This window comes from Leptonychotes weddellii, chromosome 5 (genome assembly GCF_054177405.1).
Source record: "Leptonychotes weddellii isolate Sample4059 chromosome 5, ASM5417740v2, whole genome shotgun sequence".
Lineage (NCBI taxonomy): Eukaryota > Metazoa > Chordata > Mammalia > Carnivora > Phocidae > Leptonychotes > Leptonychotes weddellii.
This window is the reverse complement of record NC_138373.1, coordinates 3,005,771-3,027,445: the sequence shown is the minus strand read 5'-3', so window position 1 is coordinate 3,027,445 and position 21,675 is coordinate 3,005,771. Positions and strand designations below refer to the sequence as shown.

At 59.3% G+C, this 21,675-nt stretch overlaps 1 protein-coding gene across 1 annotated transcript in view; it reads right to left on the bottom strand.

The window, feature by feature from the left end:
• SDK1 (sidekick cell adhesion molecule 1) overlaps positions 1-21,675 on the bottom strand; it is an 821,758-nt gene that overhangs the window by 55,644 nt on the left and 744,439 nt on the right. Inside the window, exons 27-30 of the mRNA XM_081822645.1 lie at positions 20,888-20,958; positions 11,200-11,335; positions 9,702-9,758; positions 7,613-7,714 (exon numbers count right to left, since the gene is read on the bottom strand). Coding sequence (XP_081678771.1) covers positions 7,613-7,714; positions 9,702-9,758; positions 11,200-11,335; positions 20,888-20,958 — 366 coding nt within the window. The remainder of the gene's footprint in view (positions 1-7,612; positions 7,715-9,701; positions 9,759-11,199; positions 11,336-20,887; positions 20,959-21,675) is intronic.

Below are 21,675 nucleotides of genomic sequence, written 5' to 3'. Positions count from 1 at the left end.
CACGGCATGTCAGTGAGTTTCAGCTTCTCCAAGCAAAAAACGCTCACGTCCTTTGAGCCAGGGATTCTGCTTCTAGCATTTTCTCCCAAGGAGAGAATCAGAGAGGCTGTAAAGGATTTGCAACAGTGTTCACAGAGACTTTATTTATGACAGCAAGGCCCTGCACCCCACGTCCATGCGTGTCTCTCTCCCAGGTGAACAGCAGGAGTAACCCCAGGGGTGGTTTGCGAAGGTTCTCTGCCACCTGGACCCAGCCTCGCATCTGGTACCACCTGCCTCATCCAGGGAAGGCATCCCCTGGCCCTGGCTCCCCATTCCTTATGCAGCAGTGAGCCCCACTTGCCTGCTCTCCCAAACTGCTCCTATGGGGAAATTCTGGAGCCCCTGCTGCTTCCAGCCCCTGGACGAGGCTCTAGATGCAATCCCAGACCTGGCTTCGATCCACCACTGCCAGACCCCGATGCAAGGGGCAAGATCTGGAGAAGCCTCTGGAGGCCGGGAGGGGACATCTTCCCTCTCCGCTGAAGGGCTGTGCCCTGCGCTCTCTGCAGAGGCCATCCCCTGGACCAGTGGGGCAGAGAGGACCAGAGCACTCAGAGCGTCTGGGGGCTCGGCGGGTGTGGAGTCTCCTAGCCTCTCCCCTGAGCGGGAGCACCTGTGGGCTGCACTCAGAGCCTCCAGGAACAGGGGGGCACATGTGGGTTATACTCACGCACGTTCACGGGAAGGTGCTGGAGCTGCTCATGGAGGAAAGGAGACCCAGCAGCCAGGATGGGGAGAACAGGTGGCCTCGGGCAGCCGGCAGGTGCCATGCTGCGGCATCAGGACAGACGGGCTGCACGGGCCTGGCCGGCCTGGCCCCACGGGGCTGGGAGCTGGGGGTTAAAGTCCCAGCCAGGCTTTGCCTGGGCTTACTGTCTGTGGGACCGCAGGGATGGGGAGACTGTGGTCAGCCTGGGAAAGCCAATGCTGGGCTTTTCACAGTCGAAGCAGTGGAAAAGGGGGAGTAAGGGGAGCCTCACAGGTGTGGCTGAAAACCCCAACTGGGCCCCCTGTGAGCTGCTGTCGACAGCCCAGCTCAGAGCAGCCCCCACCCCCAGACACCGTCCGGGCTTCTCCTTCCGTTGCTCGTCCCCCAGCAGTGGGAGGGCCTTGGAGTGTGCCGTGCTTGGGCACAGGGGGCATCCCATTTCATAGAACAGAAAATAGAGGCTGGAGGAGTAACCACCCTGGGACTGGCCTCAGCCCACTGCCCCATACCGCCTGCCCCCCCCGTTCTCCTTTCTTAGCCACGCCGGGCAGCTCCTGAAGGCCAGAGCGGCTGCTCCAAGCTCGGCAGGGTTCTGACTTTGCTTTTGGGACCCTGGCTGAGAAACACCTGTCCAAGGCGGGTGACAGCAGTCAGGCCAGGAGGTGGGCCCTGGGCCTAGCAGCCGGACTGCTCTTGGAGGACCCCCACTGGCTACATGCAAAAGGGACTGACGTCTTCTCCTGCAGGCCTGCTGTGAGGCCCGACCTTGTGAGCCCACCCTGCCCAGAAGCCTCTGCGGGTTGCCTACTCCTCCGCGTGGCAGTTCCTGGGATGGCAGCTGTTCACGGCAGAGTCAAAGGGTGAGGCCGACCCTGTATGTCATCCCCTGGAACAGGACCGCTGCCCCGAGAGGCCCCTGCACATGTACCCCTTCCCTCCACGGCAGCCTGCCTTTCTCCAGGCACCCACGGCTCTACTCCTATCCAATGGCACACCTGGCCCACAGCATCCACACTCACTCTGTGGGCTATGCAACGTGCCTCCTCATCCTGGAGCCGGGCTGCAGTCTCCAGGCCCCGGGCCAGGCTCTGAACATCAGGTGTGTCCGGGCCGGCAGCTCAGGCCCAGGCCAAGCACCTGGCCGCCTCGGTCACTTCCTGGGCCAAGACCGCTCCCAGCTGCCATCACCCCATCTGGCCAGAGCTTTCTCGGGGTTGACACGGGCTTTCCTCTCCTCTTCCATCACCATCTTGGCTCTGTAGATGGCCCATCTGAGTTGGGAGATGGAGTGCATTCTGCCTTTAAATCTGGGCCAAGGCTCAGAGGGGAAGCAGCGCTAGAGGTAGTCGGCGGCTGCTCACCCTGCCCCACCCCTGAAGTGCAGGTGGACAGACAGCTGTCCGTGCGTCCCTGGGCCAGGCGCCAGGCCAAGGACCTCTCATTCTTCAGTCTCACCGAATCTCCACAATGACCCTAGGACAGAGGCGCCTGGGCCTGCTGCCTCAGAAAATCAAACCCCAATTCATAGGGGCTCTACCGTCACCCCTGCCTCCCAAATACGACCACTCGGTAAGAGCCCACCCGCTCCGCGCAGTGGCTGTGGACAGCAGGTGGGGGCAGAGCGGAGTCCGGGGGCTGCTGGGTCCTGAGGGGGTAGCTGGGATGGCGCCGACGGGGTGAGGGGGTCCCTACTCTGTGAGAACGGGCTGTCATCCCCCTTCCCTGGCAGCAGGGTGTGTGTGTGTGGGAGGTCTCTGCCTCCACAACCCCCACTGTCAGAGCAGGGAACAGGTGCTCTGCCCCCACTGGTCCCCACAAAGCATTCAGGATGAGATTAATTTTTGATCAAAGCAGAACAAGAGTCAGGACAGAACGCCTTGGGCTTGGTTTGGGGCCCATCAGGTCTGCTGTGCTGTGCTTTGTCAGAAGCCCTCACAGTTTCTGAGCTTCTGGGGTCCCCAGATGCCTGTCCTTCTTGAATGGGCAGGGCTGATGGAGCAAATGGGAGCCGGGGTTGAAGCCTCCCCCTGGGCACTTTCCATGTGTCCCTGGCCCCAGGGGTCCCCACCCTCTAGGGTGCTGCCTGTCATCTACCTCTGGCGTCCACACTTCCGAGCAGGGCTGCTGGCTTCCCTCCTTCCTATCTGATCTGCTGTTGCCCCCCACCCCCCCACCGCTTCCCCACACTGTTCCAGGCAATCCACGGAGTCTGGAGGATGGTGGGGGGACTCGGAGGGGCTCTCGGCACCGTGGAGCACAGAGCACACACAGACCACAGATGGCGAGTGCAGAAAGCTGCGTGTGCAACGTGTTCCAGAACAGAGGAGGGAACCCCGGCTCTGCATGGAGAGAGGGAGGAGACAGCTCTCCCCCGAGGTGCTGGCCCCGAAGGTGGGCTGCGGGAGGCCTGCAGGGCTTCCTGGGACGGGGGCGGCGGGGCAAGAGCAGGGATGCTAGATGACACGGCTGATGTCTGTTCCAGGGGAGAGCAGCCTGGGAGGCCTGGAAACACAGGCAGGGGCCCATGTGCCTGGCCCTTGTCCCAGGGCAGGAGGGCAGCCTTGGCTGGAAAGTGGGGACCCACCCTTGAGTAGCATGCATCTTGAAGGCCGGGATATGGGCTCCTTGGAGCCCTGTAGCAGCTGGAATCCCGAGAACACAGAGATGGGGCTGGACGGCAGCCGTGCCACGGCAGCCCACACCCGGTCTCTGCACCTCTCTCCAGAGCAGCTCTGGCCATTGCAGACTCTGCCATCACTGCATGCGGACCGCCGCAGGAAGCACCCATTCCCCTGGGGATCCTCCCAACCATCTGGCCCACGGGGCCCAGGTAGACGCGACATCATTGCCTGGCTTTGGGGACCTCAGGGGGCCACCACATCTGGTCTGCAGATGGGCGTGTCACCAAAGGCCGGCTCTTGAGAGCCAGTGGGTTTCCTCTGCAGACATCGCTGAAGGGAAGCTGCCTTCCTGCTACCTCACGCTGCAGGGCCACCGTGACGAGGAGCCTGCCCAAGATAGGAGCAAACTGACAGGAGAATGGAACCAAGAGGGGACATCAAACCAGCCTGTTAGGGCACTGGATCCAGCCATGCCTGAAGCTGGATCTTCAACTTTTCTGTGACATGACTTAATAAATGATTCTTTTAGCTTAAGCCTGTTCGGGCTGGGATTTTCTCTCCGGCAAACTGGAGTCCATACTGATGTATTATTTGTGCCAGTTTGCAATACCTGGGCTCAGAAATCAATCTCAATGAGAAATTTCCTAAAAATTACCTTGTCTCCATGAGGTGAAAGAGACTTAAATACTGTATGTTTGGGCTAGACCCAGAGACCTCCTACTCTGCACACCTTGCTTTGCAGATGAGGCCAAGCGAGTCAAGTAACTCACCCAGGGTCTCAATCATTCATTCACAAATACTGACCTGCCCTGTGCGGTCATATTCTGCACATTCATCCTGTGGGCAGGACAGACGAGTTCAGGGCAGAGTCGGCATGAGGACCCAGGTGTCCTTAGTCCTACCTCACAGCACTCCCCTCTGTACCATGATGCCTCAAGGCTGGGGCCCAGAGTGGTCAAGTGACTTGCCCATGGTCACACAGCCAGTACCCGGCAGAGCCGCCTACAAACGCTGGACTCTCCTTCGACTCCAGCGCAGCTAGCATGCACACTGAGAAGGCTGCTTCCCTGTCTTCTCCACCAAATACCAAAGACTCCCTGATTTCGCCAGCTGGGGCCGCGGCCCTGCCCCTCCCTGAGTCCTGCAGCTCAAGGCCCAGAGTCCTGGTCAGTGCCCGTCTGCATCCGACACGGGCAGGCAGGTCTCGCCCTTTCTCCCCCGGGGGGCACAGCACACCCTCTCCTGGTGTGCACCAGGCTGCTCTGCCTCTGTCCTCGTGTCCTCGACTGGCCTCCGGGAGGCTGTAACCCCGTTACGGTGGAAGGAGCGAACACACAACTCCCTTCCTATCTCCCTCCCTACACCCATCCGAGGTTGCGCGGGGGGTGCAGAGTGGCAGGGGGCTCTTCCTGTGTGGTGCTTACGAGGATCCCCTTGCACGGAGCCTGGCCCTTAGCACTTAGCAGCTTCTCTGGTCCCTGCCCCTGCCGCCTGCCCACCAGACCGACGGGCCAGCACTCCGCCTACCTGCCTCCCCAGAGCGTGCACGCTCCTGCACGCCGCCTAGCTGCCCCCTCCCCTGCCCAGGCGCTGCGGGAGGCGTGAGGAAGGACCCTCGATGGAGAAACGTGCCCACCGCACGCGTGTGCCTGTGGCAGCAAGGGCACTGGGGTCACTGCGGCCACGGGGCAGATGCCACTGTCCGCATCGCCTTGCTTCAGGAGGAGGCATCTCTGATTAGCCCTGCCCCCCACCCGCTCTGAGGCATGAAGTCCACCCGCTTCATCCCACCCCACCGGAGCACTTCCCAGTGCCCAGGATTCCCGCAGCTGCTCTGCTGCCTCAAGCTCGTGGGAGTCTGGGGACGTCTAAGTGCAGGACAGCAAAGGCCTTCCGGTCCCCACAGACACCACGAGGCGCTCAGGATGAGGAGCATTTTGACATGAGTGGTCATGGTCCCGTGAAGAGGAAGACAGGACAGTCCCGTCTGATAACGAAAGCAGAGGTGTCCACACGGTGCCCGAGGAGCTGGGCACAGAGGGAGAGAGCTGGACCTGTACCGGGGAGGGGGCCAGAGAGAGCTTTCTGGGGGAGAAGTGCCCGGAGTCGGGTCCTGGGCAGGAGGGGGAGGAGTCAGGGCCAAGACGGGGAGCAGTGCTCCGGACACGGAGTGTACGATGCTCAGCAGGCTTTAAAAGCACTTCTTAGCATCTCCTGCCAGTGCCCTCAGCGAGCTCTGTCAAGCGCATGTGTGGGGCCAGACGGCCCTGGAGCATGGACTCCTGGGTAGGGCCCCCCTTTCCCTTCTGGGGTTATGGGGTCCAGGAGCCTGATGCTGGAAGATGTGGGGAGACAGCACGGGGAGTGGGCGGGGGCCGGGAGGAAGGCCTCCAGGGCTGGAGCGGGGAGCCCTCCCGGAGAGCAGAGGGAGATGAGGGGCCCCGGGGAGCAGGAGGGGCCGGCACCCCGCCTCAGGGCCCGGCCCCGGCTGCAGCGTCCCGGGCTCCCCCTGTGCACTAGGGCGCGGCGTTAGCTCGGTGCTGCTGGAAAATACCTGTGCACCACGTTCAGGCAGCTCTCCCCACAGAACAAGCCACGTGTCCATCGACGGATGGGGAGAGCCAAAATGCGTGTGTGCACATGGTGGAGGATTCTCCAGCCGTGAGAAGGAATGAGATGCTGACACGGACTGTGAACCTTGAAAACGTGTCCAGTGAAAGAAGCCAGCTCGAGAGCACAGACACCGCGAGGCGTTCAGCACAGACAGATTCCTAGAGACACACAGTGACCTCCAGGCCGCCGGGCCAGGAAGCGGGACAGGGGAGGAGCGGGAGCTGGAGGGCGACGGGGCTCCTCCAGCCACACCGTCCGCGTCTGGGGGTGGGGACGGCCGACTTCACGCTGCGCGCATTGAGCCCTGATGCACGCCAACCCGCCAAGGCCGCGCAGAGCACGGAGCGGGCTTCAGGCCTGTGGGGACCTGGCCAGCTGACGCGGCTCCCTGTGCCTGCCCGCCTCCCTCCCTGGCTCCTGTCCTTCCCTCCGAGCAACCGCCCTGGCCCTGCGACTCAGGTTCTGCCTCCAGTACCCTGGGGCCCCGAATGCAGGCCTCCTACGGGGCGGTTCAGGTGCCCCGATTCCAGCTGCCCAGTCATGTGCTCCCCTCAACCCAACCCCCGTGCTGACCGACGTGGGCTCAGGTGCCAGAGAGGACTGGGGCCCCCACCTCCTAGACAGCGCAAGCTACGTCCGCATCCCCTCCCTGCCTGTGTTCCTGCTCGGCCTCGGGAGGGAGGGAGGCCCCCTGAGGGGAGGCGCATCTGCCAGAACACTGGCCGCCTGGCCCCACCACACCAGAGGGTTAATCCTGGGGACAGACATACAGAGACTCTGACAAACCTATTCTCCAGGCATCGCATTTCACTCATCCTCGCTTGGGGCAAGTGTTGCTTGATGGTTCCAGAAAAATCCTGTTAAATTAGGTCCCCAGTGCTGTCATTTGGTTTATAACAGTAAGCTCTCCAAATCTCGAAAGGTCACCTGATAGGTTTCTGCGGGCTGGCCCAGAGGCCCAACCGCCTTCTCCTGCAAGCCTGGGGCTCTGTCCTCCGAGGGAGTTCCCGTCGTTCGCACCTGAAGTGCGGCCCTCTACCTGCCCCAGCTGGCCTGAGCAGGGGCCCCAGCAGAGGAGGGGGAGAGCCAGAAGGGAGCCCAATCTGCTCTCAACGCCACATGACGTCTCTCAGGGAGCCTCCACACGAGGGACAGCCCTGGAAACAAACTCAGGGCCGCGTCTTATCTAAAAGGGGTACAAACGATGATCCACGTGGCTTTCTGAGTCCTGAGAAGGGGCCGTGACCAGGAGGTCAGGCTGACATGGGGGCCGGGCCTCTGCTGGGGCCCCGCAGGAACCGTGGGCAGCCGAGGACAAACTTCCCCGCAGAGGCCAAGGTCCCCACGCGCCTGGATTCCCGTGGAGGCAGCAGCCTCTCCCCGGGAGCATGTCCTGGGACGCACGAGGAGGGCTCCGGGTGTGAAATGAACCCTTGGGTCTGAAAGCACGACTGGATGGGTCTCTCTGGCCTCCGGTCGGCCCAGCCCTTGGCAGATCCGTCTCTCCCAGCGGGGACCTAGAGCCTCCTGGTGGCGCACCGACATGGTGCTCCTCATCACGGGCACGCTGCGCAGCCCAAGAGCGCCCGGCCAGGCCTCCCGGAGGGCAGGGGCGCCCGGAGCTTACCGGCCTCACCGACGAACACCTCCACAGGTGCGCTGGCCGGGCTCTCGCCGATGATGTTGTAGGCCGTCAGGATGACCTCGTAGCGCCGGTATTTCTTCAGACCTACAGGTGGAAGGAGACAGGGGTCAGCTGGCCCGGGACCACCTCCCCGCCTGGGAACCACACCGAGGGGCCTCTGGGCAGGCCGTGCGCATCCCCAGAGGGTCTGTGGAGCGGCCTTTTGCTCCTTCCCCGGCCCCGGACTAACAGCCACCGGGCACGGCAGCAGACCCGTCCCACTCTGCGCTCAGGGTGAAGGCGGCAGCAGGCCGTCTTCGGAGGGAAGAGTGAAGGTGGCAGAACGTGACGTGGGCTTCCTTTGGTCCAGAATCGCTCTGTAAGAGCAGATGGGGAAAGCCCCTGGCATTTAAGGAGGAAATACACTGGCAATGCAAAGACCTCTGAGTTTTTAACAACCACATTCCGGATGACAAGGGCGTGTGAAGCCACATACATAGGGTTCCATAGGTCGAGCCCGAGCGACAGGACGAAAGTAGCTGACCTGTGAACCAGAACATTCTGGAACGTTCTCCGGCTGGTTAATATTGCTTTCCTGAGGCCCTACGTGCGGGTCTGACCCCTGAGTGAATGGTGATTCAGGCCAGGCTTCAGATCTCGCCTCCCGGGGAGCTGCCGGTCCGCAGAGGTTCAGTGAATCGGACCACCAGGTTCCTGCCCCCGCCGGCTTCCCGGACTTGCCCACAGAACGGAGAAGGGGCCGCCCTCTCCCACTCTCAGCCTTGCCGGAGCTGAGCTGCCCAACAGGGCTCGTGCACCCGCCTGGCCTGTTCGTCCTCACCCCCAACCCCGGGACCGTGCGGCTCCTCAGCGTCAACTGAGACAAGCCAGGGTGGACGTGGACGCGGGCACGGTTGGGGCCCCTCTGCATCTTCATCACCCGGACTGCAAAGCCTGGAGCGCGGTCCAGCCAGGGAAGCCTCGTCTCTGGAACCCCGGGCCGCATCCAACTCTCGAAGCGGCTCCTCAGCGGGGAGCGTCCCGGTGGATGAGGCAATGGGTGGAGGAGTGGCGGCTGGGTGGGGACATGGGGCAGACCACAGATGGTAGAGCCATGTTCGGGGAGCAGCATGGAGGAGAAAATGGCTCATGTGAATCCCCCCCCAAACCCCGGCCACCAGGGCAGGGCCAGCTGCCCAGGAGCTGCCCGGGACGCAGTGGGATGGCGCTGGCCCGCCCTGGAAGAGTGGCCGCACACGGTAGGGCCTTGGGAGGGCCAGCCGCTCCTCGTCCCCCTTCCCGTATCCACGTGCCAGTCCTGGGAAGCTCCGCACGGGAGTCACACTGGGGGGCCCCCTTCGCTCTGCATTTGGACCATGAAACCCTCTGAGGACCAGGAGCGCGAGGGCAAGCAACATGGCGCAGCTGGGGGCAAGGGACGATGAATGGGCAGCCGAAGTGGGGTGAGTGCACGCAGTGGGGCCTACTCAGCCCTGAAGAGGAAGGGTGTCCCAGCCGTGCCCCAGCGGGGATGAAGCTCGAAGGGGAAGAAGCCAGACACAGCGGGACAAGTACTGTGTGCGGTCCCTGGAGGCCTCAGACGCAGAGACAGAAAGGAGAGGGTGGGCGCCAGGGACCGGGCGGGGGAGGGGTGGGTGTTTCATGGGGACGGAGGCTCAGCCCGGGAAGAGGGACGGGACCCTGGAGGCGGCGCGGATGGTTGCACGCAGCCTGAACGTGCTTAATGCTCCCAAACTGCACGTTTAGAAACGGTTATGATGGTAAATTTTGCATTTATCTTACCACAGTTAAATAATGAGTAAAAGGAAAAGGTCAAAGGGAACCAGACAGGAGATCTGGCTCCATCTGACTTTCCCAAACTCAAAGACCAGCTGTCAGTCAAACCCCTTCCCGGACACTGCTTCTGGAAGTTTCCTGCCCACCCAATGGTTTTGGTGTGTTGAGAAGCGGCATTGGAGAGGGGGAGTTCCAGAAATTAGAGCCATTAGTCCAAGCTGCTTTTCACTTGGTCCCCGGAGAGGCCAACTGGCGTGGGCCCCGGGCTGCCCCGCGGAAGGCAGAGAGCACTTACGTGTTAATTCATACGTCGTTAACGTGGAGCTGTTCACCGTCTTGAAGCTGCTTTGGGCTATTAGGGGTAAGCAAAGCAGAAAGGCAGTCAGCCAGCAGGAAACAGGAATTGCCAATGCGGGCTGCAGGCAAGGCGGGCCGGCCGAGCTTGGAAGCCACTGCCCGTCCACACCGCCGCCTCCACACTTCCCACTAGCTCACTGGGGGTCCCTGCACTGCTTCCGGAGACAGCCAGGCCCCGCGGCCCGTGACAGGTGGGGTCTGCACTCACCCTCTAAGTGCATCAGACGCGTATCCGGCCCTCGAGAGGACAGGAAATGGGTTTCTCCTGGGGCGGCAGGCACGGCTGTCGGCCCACCTGTGCTCAGGTAAGAGCCCTGCTCTGACGGGGCCGGACAAGCCACAGACCAAGAGCACCTGTGCAGGTCAGTGGACCCAGCCGCATCCTGGGTCCTTTGATTTTGCTACAAAGCCCAGGTGCTGTCTGGGCACAAGCCAGGGATACCTGCGGGGCAGGGATGGGGTGTGTGGCCAAGAGCGCGGAGACAAATGAGCCACTTGTTCCGGTCAGCCCCACTCCTGGGATAGGCTGGGCCAAGCTGCTCCCGTCGGCTACCCCGTGACCCCAGCAGGCCCAAGGCACAGCCTGCTCTGTGGTGGGAGGTGGAGAGAGCAGGGATGCAGTCCCTGAGCCGCACATTTGGAAGCCACAAGGATGTCGAGGGGCAGGGAGGATCTTCTGTGACACTGTTTGGGGGATGCCCTCTGACCCCTTCTGACAGAGGAAGGTGGGGGAGAGCAGCGGCCTTTCCAGAACTTCCAGAAGCTGCCTCAACTGCTGTTGGGTCTGAGTCGTAGTCCGAGCCAGGGGTACTGGGGAGAGTGGCTGAGCAGGTGGATCGGCTCCAGATGAGAGGGCTGTGCATGCACCATGAGGCCGGGGGGCAGGGGGCGCCCGACTGGACCCCATCAGAGCAGCAGGCTGTGACCGGCCTCTGTCCATTCCTCCCTCCCCCGAGATGGGCTCCACATGGGGCAGCGATATGATGTCCCTGGAGGGCCTGGCTCATCTCCTCCCTCCCCGCCACAGCCCACCAGCCTCACGCAGGCGGGTGCTCCTGGCTGGCCCACCAGGAGGCCCCATCCAGGATCCCCCTCGGCTCTCCCTGCCTCCTGACCACTTAGCTTTGCCAGGCCCTTGTGTCCTTGGTGAAATCCCTTTACCAAATTGCTCCTCCTCCGAGAAGCCTCCCCTGATCTCCCCTGGGTGCAAGCCCCCAGAGCCCAGGAGCTCTCCGTGGATCACCACCTCTCCGTGCACACCTGGGCTGTCCCGGAGACCTGCCACCCCAGTGGCTGTGCCCCCAGGAGGTGGGCCACATCTCCTCTCACCCTCCAGGGCATTTCCCACCATGCCTTGCATGGAGTCAACACGCACAAGGGTTCCTCTCCCCAGTGCATGGTGTGATGCCTATCTCGGGACAGGGAAAGAGTCTCACCTGCGAGCTCGGCCCGTAAAGCCGAAGGGGTTTTGAGCGTCTTGGACACGGTGGCCGAGGCTGCCTCTGACTCTAGCTCCCGGTAGTAGATCCGGTAACCCTGCAGAAGGCCGTTCAGGCTCTCGTCTCTTGGAGGCTGCAAATACATCACGGTCAGCCCGCCGGTGGGGCCTGGCGACCTCCACTTCAAGCTGAATCAGTCAACTGTGCTGGAGGAAGTCACTAATTCAAACAGGTGGTTCTTGGTTGTTTACGGACAAAAAGGCAGGTGCCGCATTCATGAGGAGGAGCACAGGGGACCCCCAGGTAGAGGATCAGGCTCTGAGAGCCCGGGCTTCCTGGTGCCAGTGTGTAGGCACTGTGCATCTTATCCCATGGGCAGTCCCCCGGAATACTTGTAGGAGCCCCAGGCTAAGGCAGGGGATGACCGCCCAGGTCGCAGGTGGGCGAGGAAGCTGCCCGTTGCCTGGTGAACCCAGAACTCTAAGGGAACTATGCATGTGAGCTGGTTCTGCATCACCCACCGGCTGGCCCCACCCTTTCCCTGACGGCCACCTAGGCCCGTGGCAGCCTCACTGGGCCCCCCAGTAACTGCTCTGCATGCCAGGTCACCCCCACTCTGCCCTGACTCAGACCTAAGCTGGAACCCCCATGGTCCCTCCGAAGTCAGCATGCATATGAAGGGCCTAGGGTAGGGCAGGTGCTCATTCGACATTTAGACACCCTGAGGAACATGAACGGTGGTAGACGGGCCCTGAGGCTCAGAATTCAACCCACACAATGGGATGCGCACTGGGATGCCCAACCCACATTCTCCCTCCCGTCAGTTTTTGTTGATTAATGAGTCTGGGGAGGGCCACGGCAGCCACAGTGCTGGCCAGGGGGCCAGGGGCTCTGGGTCCCGTGTCTCCTCTGGAATACTCAGCAAATAAGAACAAGAACTGCTCAAGCTGTGACCAGATGGACAAAGGGCACGCCCAGGACCCCTGGCTGCAGCAGGGTCATGAAGCTTGTCCAGGGACAGGGATGCACAGCAAGTTCCCCGTGACACCCACCCAGCCGCTGTCTATGGGGTACCACCAGCCTCTTAGTAAACACTGTCCTAGTCCCACAGTAGAGGCCACAGCTTTGTTGTAGGAAAACCCCTTTGCTGTGGGTTGTGTCTTCCATAAAGATACGTTGGTGTCCTAACCCCTGGTACCTGTGGATGCCACCGTATATGGGCACGGGGTTTTGCAGACCTTGTGGTTGAGAGGAGGTCACACTGCAGCAGGGAGGGCCCTGATCCAATGACTGGTTTCTTTTTTGGAGGGCAATTTGGTTTTATTTATCAAGGTTTTCAAAGCACTTGCGCCTTTTAATCCAGCAATTACACTTCTAGAAATCTACCCGACATAAATGTTTGCCTATATGGAGTCCTGAGTCCTGCTAATACAAGCAAAGCTACCAATCTCTCCAAAACCCCAAAACAAAGTATCTGTGGGTCTTTTCAGTGACACCCAAAGACAAGAGGACTACCTTCAACCTTGAAGATCACTAACAGCAAAGCTGCTTGCAAATGTAATGGCAAACTTTGGACGGATGAACACGAGCAAGGTATTGTAAGAGCTAATTCACACGGGGAGCCCAAGTGTTCCGCATTATCAGTTGCTGAAGATGAAGACAAAGCATATTTTGAGAAGCAAATTAGGATCCAGCAGTCATTTGACAAATACTGAGGCAATAAGAAGATCCAAATATCCTTAGAAGAATTTGGACACACCCACAGGGAGGGCTTCATGTGAGCACAGAAGCAGAGACTGGAGCGATGCCTTGCAAAATTGTGACTTATAAGAAGAATACCTATTTAATCATTCAGATGAGCCGTATGTTTTTCATATACGTGTCTTTGTCCAGAGTGACCAAGGTGTCTCTTGTCATGTTAATGAGGATGTGGGCTGGTCGCCAGGAGAACCAACCTTGTGATCAGAGGGTTGGAACTTTCCATCCCACCCCTGACTTCTGGGGACGGGAGAGGGGCTGGAGGTTCAATCAATGGCTAATACCCAGTGCTTTCATCAGTCAAGCCTTGTCACGAAGCCTCCACAAAACCCTAGAGGATGGGGTTCGGAGAACTCCTGAGTCCATGAACACCTGGAGATCTGGGGAGAGAGCATGGAAGCTCTGTGCCCCTCCCCGAGACCCTGTCGTGTGCATCTCTTTCATCTGGCTGTTTGTGAGCTTTATATCATTTCATAATCAACTGGTGGTCTCATCAGTCAAATATTTCTCTGAGTTCCGTGAGCCGCTCTTGCAAATTAGTCAAACCCGAGGATGGGGTCGCGGGAACCTCTCATTTAAGCCAGTGGGTCAAAAGCAGAGAGGACAACCTATACTCCTGATTGACGCCTGCAGTGGGGGGCCGTCTTGGGGACCGAGCCTTTACCCCGTGGGATCTGATGCCATCTCCAGGTAGAATCGAGTTGGATTCCCAGACCCCCTGCTGGTGTTGCGTGTTGGTGTGGGGGAGCCTCCACACACACACTTTGGAACCGGGGCCGGGAATGTGTTTACGCCTCGACCAGCTAGGGACTGCCACAGGTTGTCACCAGCAACCAGAAGCCAGGAAGGAAGCCGGCCCTTTGGCTTTGGACTTCTGGCCTTCAGACCTGTGCGAGAACACACTTCTGTTGTTCTAAGCATATGGCTTGAGCTAACTTGTGGCGGCAGCCCCAGGACATTGGCACATCCTTGCCCCCAGACTCTTGCTATGCAATTCTTACTGCCTGAACCCAGGGACCAGAGGGATGTGGATGTTCAGATGAATCCTGTTCTCTTTCAACCCTTGCTACTCACAACCCGAAGAAACCAGCGACGTAGCCCAGATAGCCAGACATACTCATACAGATGCAGCTAGCCACGGTTTACATGTACCACAGGGACACGGTGTGCCTGGTAAGTTCAGGATGTCTTTGACCATGAAAACTGCTCACGTCAACCCAAGCTACCGGCGGCCCCTGACACCCTTTCTGAGTCCTTTGCGATGCCTCCAACTCATGAGGAGCTCTACAGTGTGTCATCTCCCCCCACCAGATGCAGAAAGGTGTAAGTGGGAGATCTGAGTGTGCTTGCCTTGCCTTGGTGATCCATGTGCATCCCTCATGGAAGGGCCCCACATGTCCTCAGCACAACGCTCCTCCTGGCCCCTGGGACGCTAGACCCCAGTGTGGGACACACATTCTGTGTTGAAGTCACCGGTGTCCCCCACAGTGTGTGCCAATGCCCCACAGCCGTCCTCAACCAGCATGAGGCTGTGATCTGGGAGGAGCTGTTTCTGCGGGCTTTCCCTTTTCCCGCTTGATTTTGGTTAGCTATCCCCAGCAACGCAGGGGACCTTCCCTTCTGGCTCGGGCTGCTTTTGCAGGACTATGAAATCTAGGGATTTTGATGCCAGGCCAGTCTCTTCTGTTTTGCTTTTGGCCTTGTGGGGTTGCTCGATTTAGCCAATAAAATATAGGACACCTAGTTAAATTTTAATCTTTGTATAATTTTTGATCTGAAATTCACATTTACCTGGGGATTGGTGGTTTGTCTGGCTAACCTGCTCCCTCCCCCGTCTCTGACTGCCTTCTACCCAGGGCATCTGTGATGGGGTGTGGGGGTGGGGCAGGTGATCAGCGGCGTGGGGCGGGGTCCCTGGGACTCGGGTGGGTGTGCCCTTCCTTCCAGCCCCTGTTCCCAAACCATGACTGTGACCACCTCCTCCAGCTGGGAGCCCTCTGTCCTCTCACTCAGCAAGAAAACAGAGAGCGAGGGCCTCAGGAAGCTGAGCACTGGCAGGAAAGGGAGAACCGGTGGTGAAGCCCAGGAGCCTGGGGAGTGGGTGACAGGCTGGGGTTTTCTTGTGGGTTTTATTCTATTTTATTAAATTTCCCCCATTTCCTACCAACTTTGATGGATAAAACCTTTGTGTTCAAAAGGCCTGGAGAGGGCCTGCAAGGGTGCATCCCCGCGTCCTGGGCTGTGCCCCCCGCCCAGAGACCCGTGTTCCAGTCCCTCCGTTACCATGGGTGTGGCCCACAGGGTTTGTGTTCAAACCTCTCCCTGAAGCGCTCACAGGGTTGCTTTCAGAACAGCTTCTGGGTCCCCCAAACCCTGCTTTAGAAACTGGCTCCCGCGGTAGGAGGTGGGGGCCGTTCGGCGTGACTGCTGATTGGCGCTGGGTACGGTGTTGGCGCACGTGCCTCCCCGCGGATGTGGACGGAGCGGGGACCGTGTGCGCGGACACTGCGTGCACACACGCAGCTGTTCGTAAGGAGAGATGGTGGTCGCGACAATCTGCTTCTTCAGCTCTAGTCCTGGGTTTCTGACTGGCCGCACTTGAGAATTAAAATCCTAACTCCACGGGGTGTCCTTCAGACACAGCTATCACCACGTTGTAACAGAGAGCTTATTTAATCCCCTTCTTAAAGAAATACGATGAATGGAAAAGTTGGAAAACTGATGTCTAAGAATGAAAAAGAGACGTTGCTTCATCCCATCCCCTAAATTTTATAGAAAGAGTACGGGAAGTGACCTCCCGCAAGGAGGGCAGAGTGAAATGCTCCCCAGATCCAGCATCTCTGTCCCTCGGGACGGCGGTTTGGTGCATAGGCCGTGAGGGAGCGGGGACAGCTCCGGGCCCCCGTGTTTCCCCTGAAGCGAGGACGGGACACCAGGAAGGTCAGAGGAGCTCCTACGAGTAGGTGTTTGCTCACACCGCGTGCACCACCGGAGCTCAGGGAGTAACGCACGGGAATGCTTCGTGTCCACATCCAGCTTTCCTCACAGCACTTCCTGCACCCCGGGAGCCTTGGGCCATCCTGGCTGAGCGTCCCCAGGCACTGTCCTCGAGTGGCAGCAAGGAGGAGTGAAGGGGTCTGGGCAGAGATGAGGAGACATGCTGCGCTCCCTTCCCTGAGACCTGAGCTGACCGGAATCAGAGGGAGGGTAGAGGCGGCTGGGTCTATTTAAGTACCAGCCCAGCGATGTCACTGCTGCTGGGTCACCCCCGCAGCCTCCCTCAAAATCCTGGGGTGTGGTGGTGGCAGCCTCAGGCACAAGCGGCCCCCTCCCCAGGGAGGCTGCAAAGGCCCCAGGGCCTGACTCTGCAGATGCACAGGACTGAGACACAATAGCTCGAGGGTAATCCACGTCTCGTGGAGAGAAGCTGGGGTTTAGCTCACCACAATTATCAACAGCAGGAAGTTGGGAGTTTGGGAAAATAATTGTCCTCACTGGGGACCACATAGGGTTCTGCAACAGGCAGCAAATACCCCACCCACGGCATGTGTGTCCACGCTCATGCTGGGGCCAGAGGACAGAGGAGAAGGGCCGAGGCCATGGATCCTGGGCTCACGAACATTTCTAGCCAAGGAGGAAAGGGTGCTTTTGAGGTGTGAGGAGAAGCCAAGCCCGCGCTCACAGGAGCAACTGCTACCTGCAACCAGGCAGGAGAGGCCCTAGCGCTGCCCTCCCCGCAGAAGCCATCCGGGCTTGGGGGACAGGTGGCCACGTAGCCCAGGCGTGGCCTCGTGAAGGCTGCCGTGGGTTCCGGCCCCAGGAAGGACAGGCTCCACGGAGATTCTGGGGCTTGCCTGCACGGGATTTGGAATAGCGTTTAACCACACTTTCTATTCCTAGAGTTTGGAGTAAACCCATCTGTCATTCATGAAAGACTCTGGACCTCCTGGGAGGTATCAGGAGGGCAGCTCCATGTGACACATGGAGAGTGCTAGAAGCCATGGGCCGTGTTCAGGCTCTGGACTCGAGTCCTGGCTCCTTGCAGTGTGGACCTGGGCTGGTGGCTCACCCTCCCAGGCTCAGCCCTGGGCCCATAGCAGGTGGAAGTCTGGCGAGATGATGTCTAGAGCCTCCTGTGACTCTAAACAGAAGGTTCTCTTCCAGCCACAGACCTGCTCTTCAAGCCCTTGGTCCTGACCACACTGCCGTTTCTGATTCCACACTGCCTGAAGGCAAGGCCGGGTCTGTGTCTTTTCGTTTCTATTTCCCTGCAGCACCTGTGACAGGTTTTGGTCATGGCAGGCGCTCACTCATTGCTTGTGGGAGTGACATCCAAGATCACCCCATCTATGGTTGGTTTCATCCTGGACTGGCCATCTGTCCGGGAGATGCTTGAGCACAGGAGGCCTTACAAAACCTGGCTCCAACGTGCTTCCCCTTGACACCCAGTGCTGAGTCCCAGGGGCCGTCACACCTCTGAGCCTTTGCTCCAGCTGTGGGTGATGCCCAGATGCCCATCTCTGCCCTTTACTTGGGGTGGGGGGGCATTCATCCTGCAAAACACAGTCAGAAGTCCTCTCCCAGTTCCCCCTCCACTGTCTTCCCATTACTGCATCCTAGGGCTCAGCCCAGTAAACAGAAGCTCTTCAAGGCCTGGAGTCTGTCTTGTCCACCTCTGGGTACTCAGCACCCTACACAGGAGCTGGTCTTCTGCAGGGGATGGAGCCCACGTGAGAGAAGGAACAAACCCCAAAGACGTCCTGAAGAGGCCCCGCTGCCTGCTCCCCTCTGTCCAGGTGGCGGTCACGCTCCTCCTAGGAAGGCACCTATGACAACACTGAATCCACCCTCTGCTGAGTCCAACGTGCATAATGTGATCTATCGCTAACAAGTTTTTTTGTTTTTGTTTTTTTTGCTAAAAAATGGCCTGAAAATCCACTGTCTCTAACCACCCAAGGAACTACACTTGAGTGACAGACCGTATGAGCCACGGGAACTTTCAGAGTAGCCAGCTTCTGCCGTGACCAATTCAGAAACGCCGGTGTCTATTGTGAGCTGCCCTCAGTGTGAACAAAATACCGCCACTGTCTAGAACACACGCTCAAATCCTTAGATTTCAAGTTGCACTGGACCCTATGAGAGGCAGAGACTGATTATCCCACCAGGAAAAAATCAAACCTGACAGTTTCTATGGAGGAGACATTTAAGTGGGTCACCAGCCTTGAAATTACAGGCGGTGTTCGCAGTAATTTTTAAACAAATTACTGGAAGAAAAGGGGTTTACAGGTGAAACATTTCATTTGGAATGCAAATCTATATTTAAACATAGTCTCTTTGTTCTGTTCGCTCTGATTTAGGAAATTACTCATAATTTTAATTATACTTCAATTGCTTGGCACTTGACGGGCAATTATTTCTACAATACATCATATTGACCACCTCCTGCTCTGGGCTTCTTGCAATTAGTTTGTTCTACTGGGCCCTAAACGGGGACAGCTGATGGACATGCGTGCCAAGTTCCTTTGGTACAGCTCTCCGCCATTCACAGAGCTGTCCAACCTCAACCACGGGGCTCGGAGCCCCGCGTGCTCGGGGGTCAGGACGGCGGGGGCCTACAGCCACCGTGTGGAGGCAATGGCCCATCCCAAGCCTCCGAGCTGCCTTTATAGAAAAGGAGGTTACCTAGTTACCGGCTCGCCAAATGCCACGTCTACAAAGGAAATTTAGCACAGTAGAGAAGACCAATCTTTGGGTTGATTAAGTTAGTGGAGAGTGGGAAGCAGAAGCTCTTGGGACCTTGAATTTCTACTCTGAATGTCTCCCACCTCCCACCAAAGGCCCTGCTGGAAGTCAGGGCTGCGAGACCTAATGGGCCTTGCATCAGAGACCTTGAAGGTCACCTTCGACCTCCTATGTTTACAGAGGGAAAACAGGGAACCAGAGAGGCCTGTTGGGGTCATGTCATCCACTGGCAAACTGGGGTCCATGGACCTAGAGCCAGTGGGGCCTTGAGACAAGCTGAGGGGACACAGCCGCCCAGAGGCAGGGTTGGGAACCAGTTCCCATCCTGTCCCCACACTGGTGAGGCTGGAAACTACACAACGCCAGGCAGCGAATTTCCACGTTCACTTGAAGACATTTGGAATGGTCTCTTGATCACCTTTAAGGGTTCCCTCATCTCTGAGACATGTCACTTGGCAGTGGAGTGAAGGAGAGGCCCACAGCCACTCTGTCAATACCTGGAGATTTTGCGTGCCTCATGGAGCCCAGGCTATGAAAGTCCCGCTCTCGTCCCTCCTGGAGTGGCCGTGTCAAGTCTGTTCCTTTGACCCGCATGGAATTTCCACCTGTGCTCTTCGCTCAGGGTCAAATTGCACGTGAGTAGAGCTAATACCTACCGATGCCAAGTTGCCACATAAGGGGAGGCAGCAGGAACCTTCAGCGGTTAGGAGCCACCACCTGAGAGTTCAGGAAGCCCCCTCATGGCTGGCGCACGCACCCCAACCCTGGTCTTCCTGCCCAGCACCCCTGCTCCATCAGCAGTGCCAGGAGGCCGGGGAGGGCTCCTAACTTCTCTCCCCCTTGCTCCTTGCTGGGCACCAGCCCTAGCCTGGAGGGGTCTCCAGCAAGATCTGTCCCTGCCTACAAGGCCCATGGAGGCGGTCCATTTAGGACAGGTTCCCCGAGGGCCTCCTCTGGGTTTCCTGGCACGCCCACACCCTTTGGCCCCTCCTTTTGCAAGGGAGTCCCTTCCAGTCCTCCCCTCTTGCCAGCCTCTGTCCCCGGCTAGGCACGGCCTCTGCCTCTCTAAGGCCGTGTCCAGGCCACAGTTTGCTCTTGGTCCCTACATCCCCTGGGCCCCTATGTCTCCTGACCTCAAACTGTCCCCTCTCTCTTGCCTGGTCTGGATGTGATGCTGGCACTCTCCTGGACAATCTTGTCAACCTGGAGGAAGAAGCTCAGCTGCACAGACCACTCTGTGGACCACCAGCCTACCGTGGCCACTCCTAGGCAGACCTCACCTCACTGTGGCCATGAACACAGACCAGGGCACCTGCTCCCACCTCCCTACCCCACGACCCCGGCCCTAGGCATTGCCCTCTCCTGGAAGGCCGCCCCATCCTGGTCTCAGGAGCTTCCCTTGCTGACCAGAGCACCTACAACGTTCCCATCGCTGCCCTTGGCCCTGCCCGTTGCTGTGTCTGTCTGGCCTGGCTCCAGCCCGGCTGCTGAACCTGACCCCCCAGCCTGGCTGAGCCCTCTCCACAGACCCGTGAGCACCCTTGCTGGGCTTGTCCTGAGCCGGGGCATTCTTCCTTGCCAGTTCCCCCCTCTATTATTTTTGTCTTCCATGAACATTGCTGTTGACAAAAGTACCCAAACTGGAAATAAGGCCAAGAGAGGGCAGAGTGTCCTTTCGACATCATATTACAGCACTGTTCAAGGCCCACCAACACCACTCGATTGTCTAGGACAAGATGCCTTGATTGGACTGTTCACTGAGGATTAACACCTGGAACGCAGGCAGGACGCATGTAACCCTGTGGGTATTTTATCTGGTAGTGGACGATTCCTGGAGGAAAGATCACTCCCCAGGCTACGGTTTCGCGGCCCTGTCGGATGCCACCCAGTTCTGTGTGTACCATGGAGGCCTCGCCGGGCCATCCTTCCCCAAATGCCTGGAACATTCAGCCCCGGATGCCCTGCACCAGCCCCGCCATTCCGCTTGCTCTCCCCAGGGAGCCATGCTCAGGCTCCTTCCCACAGCATGGCTCAGGGGGTCCACGGTGCTCCCCCTGGCCAGCCAACCATGCGGTGTCCTGTGACCCACCGCCGACCCTCAGACGCTGACATGGGGCGCGGCAGGTGGGCAGGCTCCAGCCTCTGACGCTGGTGCAGGAAACACCCTGCCCTTCCCAGCCCTTACCCGCCACTGGATCAGAACAGAGGAGGTGGTGTGCGGCGTGACCGAGACAAAACTTGGAGGCTCTCCCGGAACTGGAATCCAAGAAAGAAAAAAGTGAGGATTAGCTGGTTCTGCTTGTTCTTGGCTGCCGTTCTGGAGCCAGCTCCCTCCTGGTTCAGGGACCGGCTGGGGGGGAGGGTGGGAAGCCGGCAAGCCAACATCCCCGCCTCCCCTGCTTCCCCGTGGATGGATGCCCTTCTCCGCCTGCGGAGCCCATTCCTGCCCGGAGAGAAGGGACTGATCCTGATGGAGGCGACAAGATAATGCCCTGCCTTTGTCCCCCCGCCCCCTGCCCCCCAGCAGACCCACACAGCACACACAAAAGCGCTTGGCTCTCTTCCCTGGGAACCCTGCCTGGGGAGCCCTCCTGCTGTCCCACATCTTCTCAGGGGCCCTCCCTGGAGGAGAGCATCATTTGTTGGAGGTACTTAGGTCAGAGAGGCTCTGGGCGGGACAAAGGGTCAAGCCAGGCCCGAGTGCTCTTGGTTTCAGACCCTAAGGGAGGGAGGCCGACTTCTGGGGCAGAGGGATGGCGGCTGTGCTCGGGGCAGCGGCCGTGGCTGCTCGGCTCTGCTCTCCGGAGGGATCTGGTCAGTTTGGCTCTGCCCGTGGCCGTGCCCTGCATGCTGGAAACTACAGTCCTGCGCCATCCGTCTGTCCCATGGGCCTCCTCGGACACCCCTTCCCTACCTCTGCTCCCACTGAACCCTTGCGGTCCTGCCGGCACGCCGGGCTGGCCTTTTCAAGGC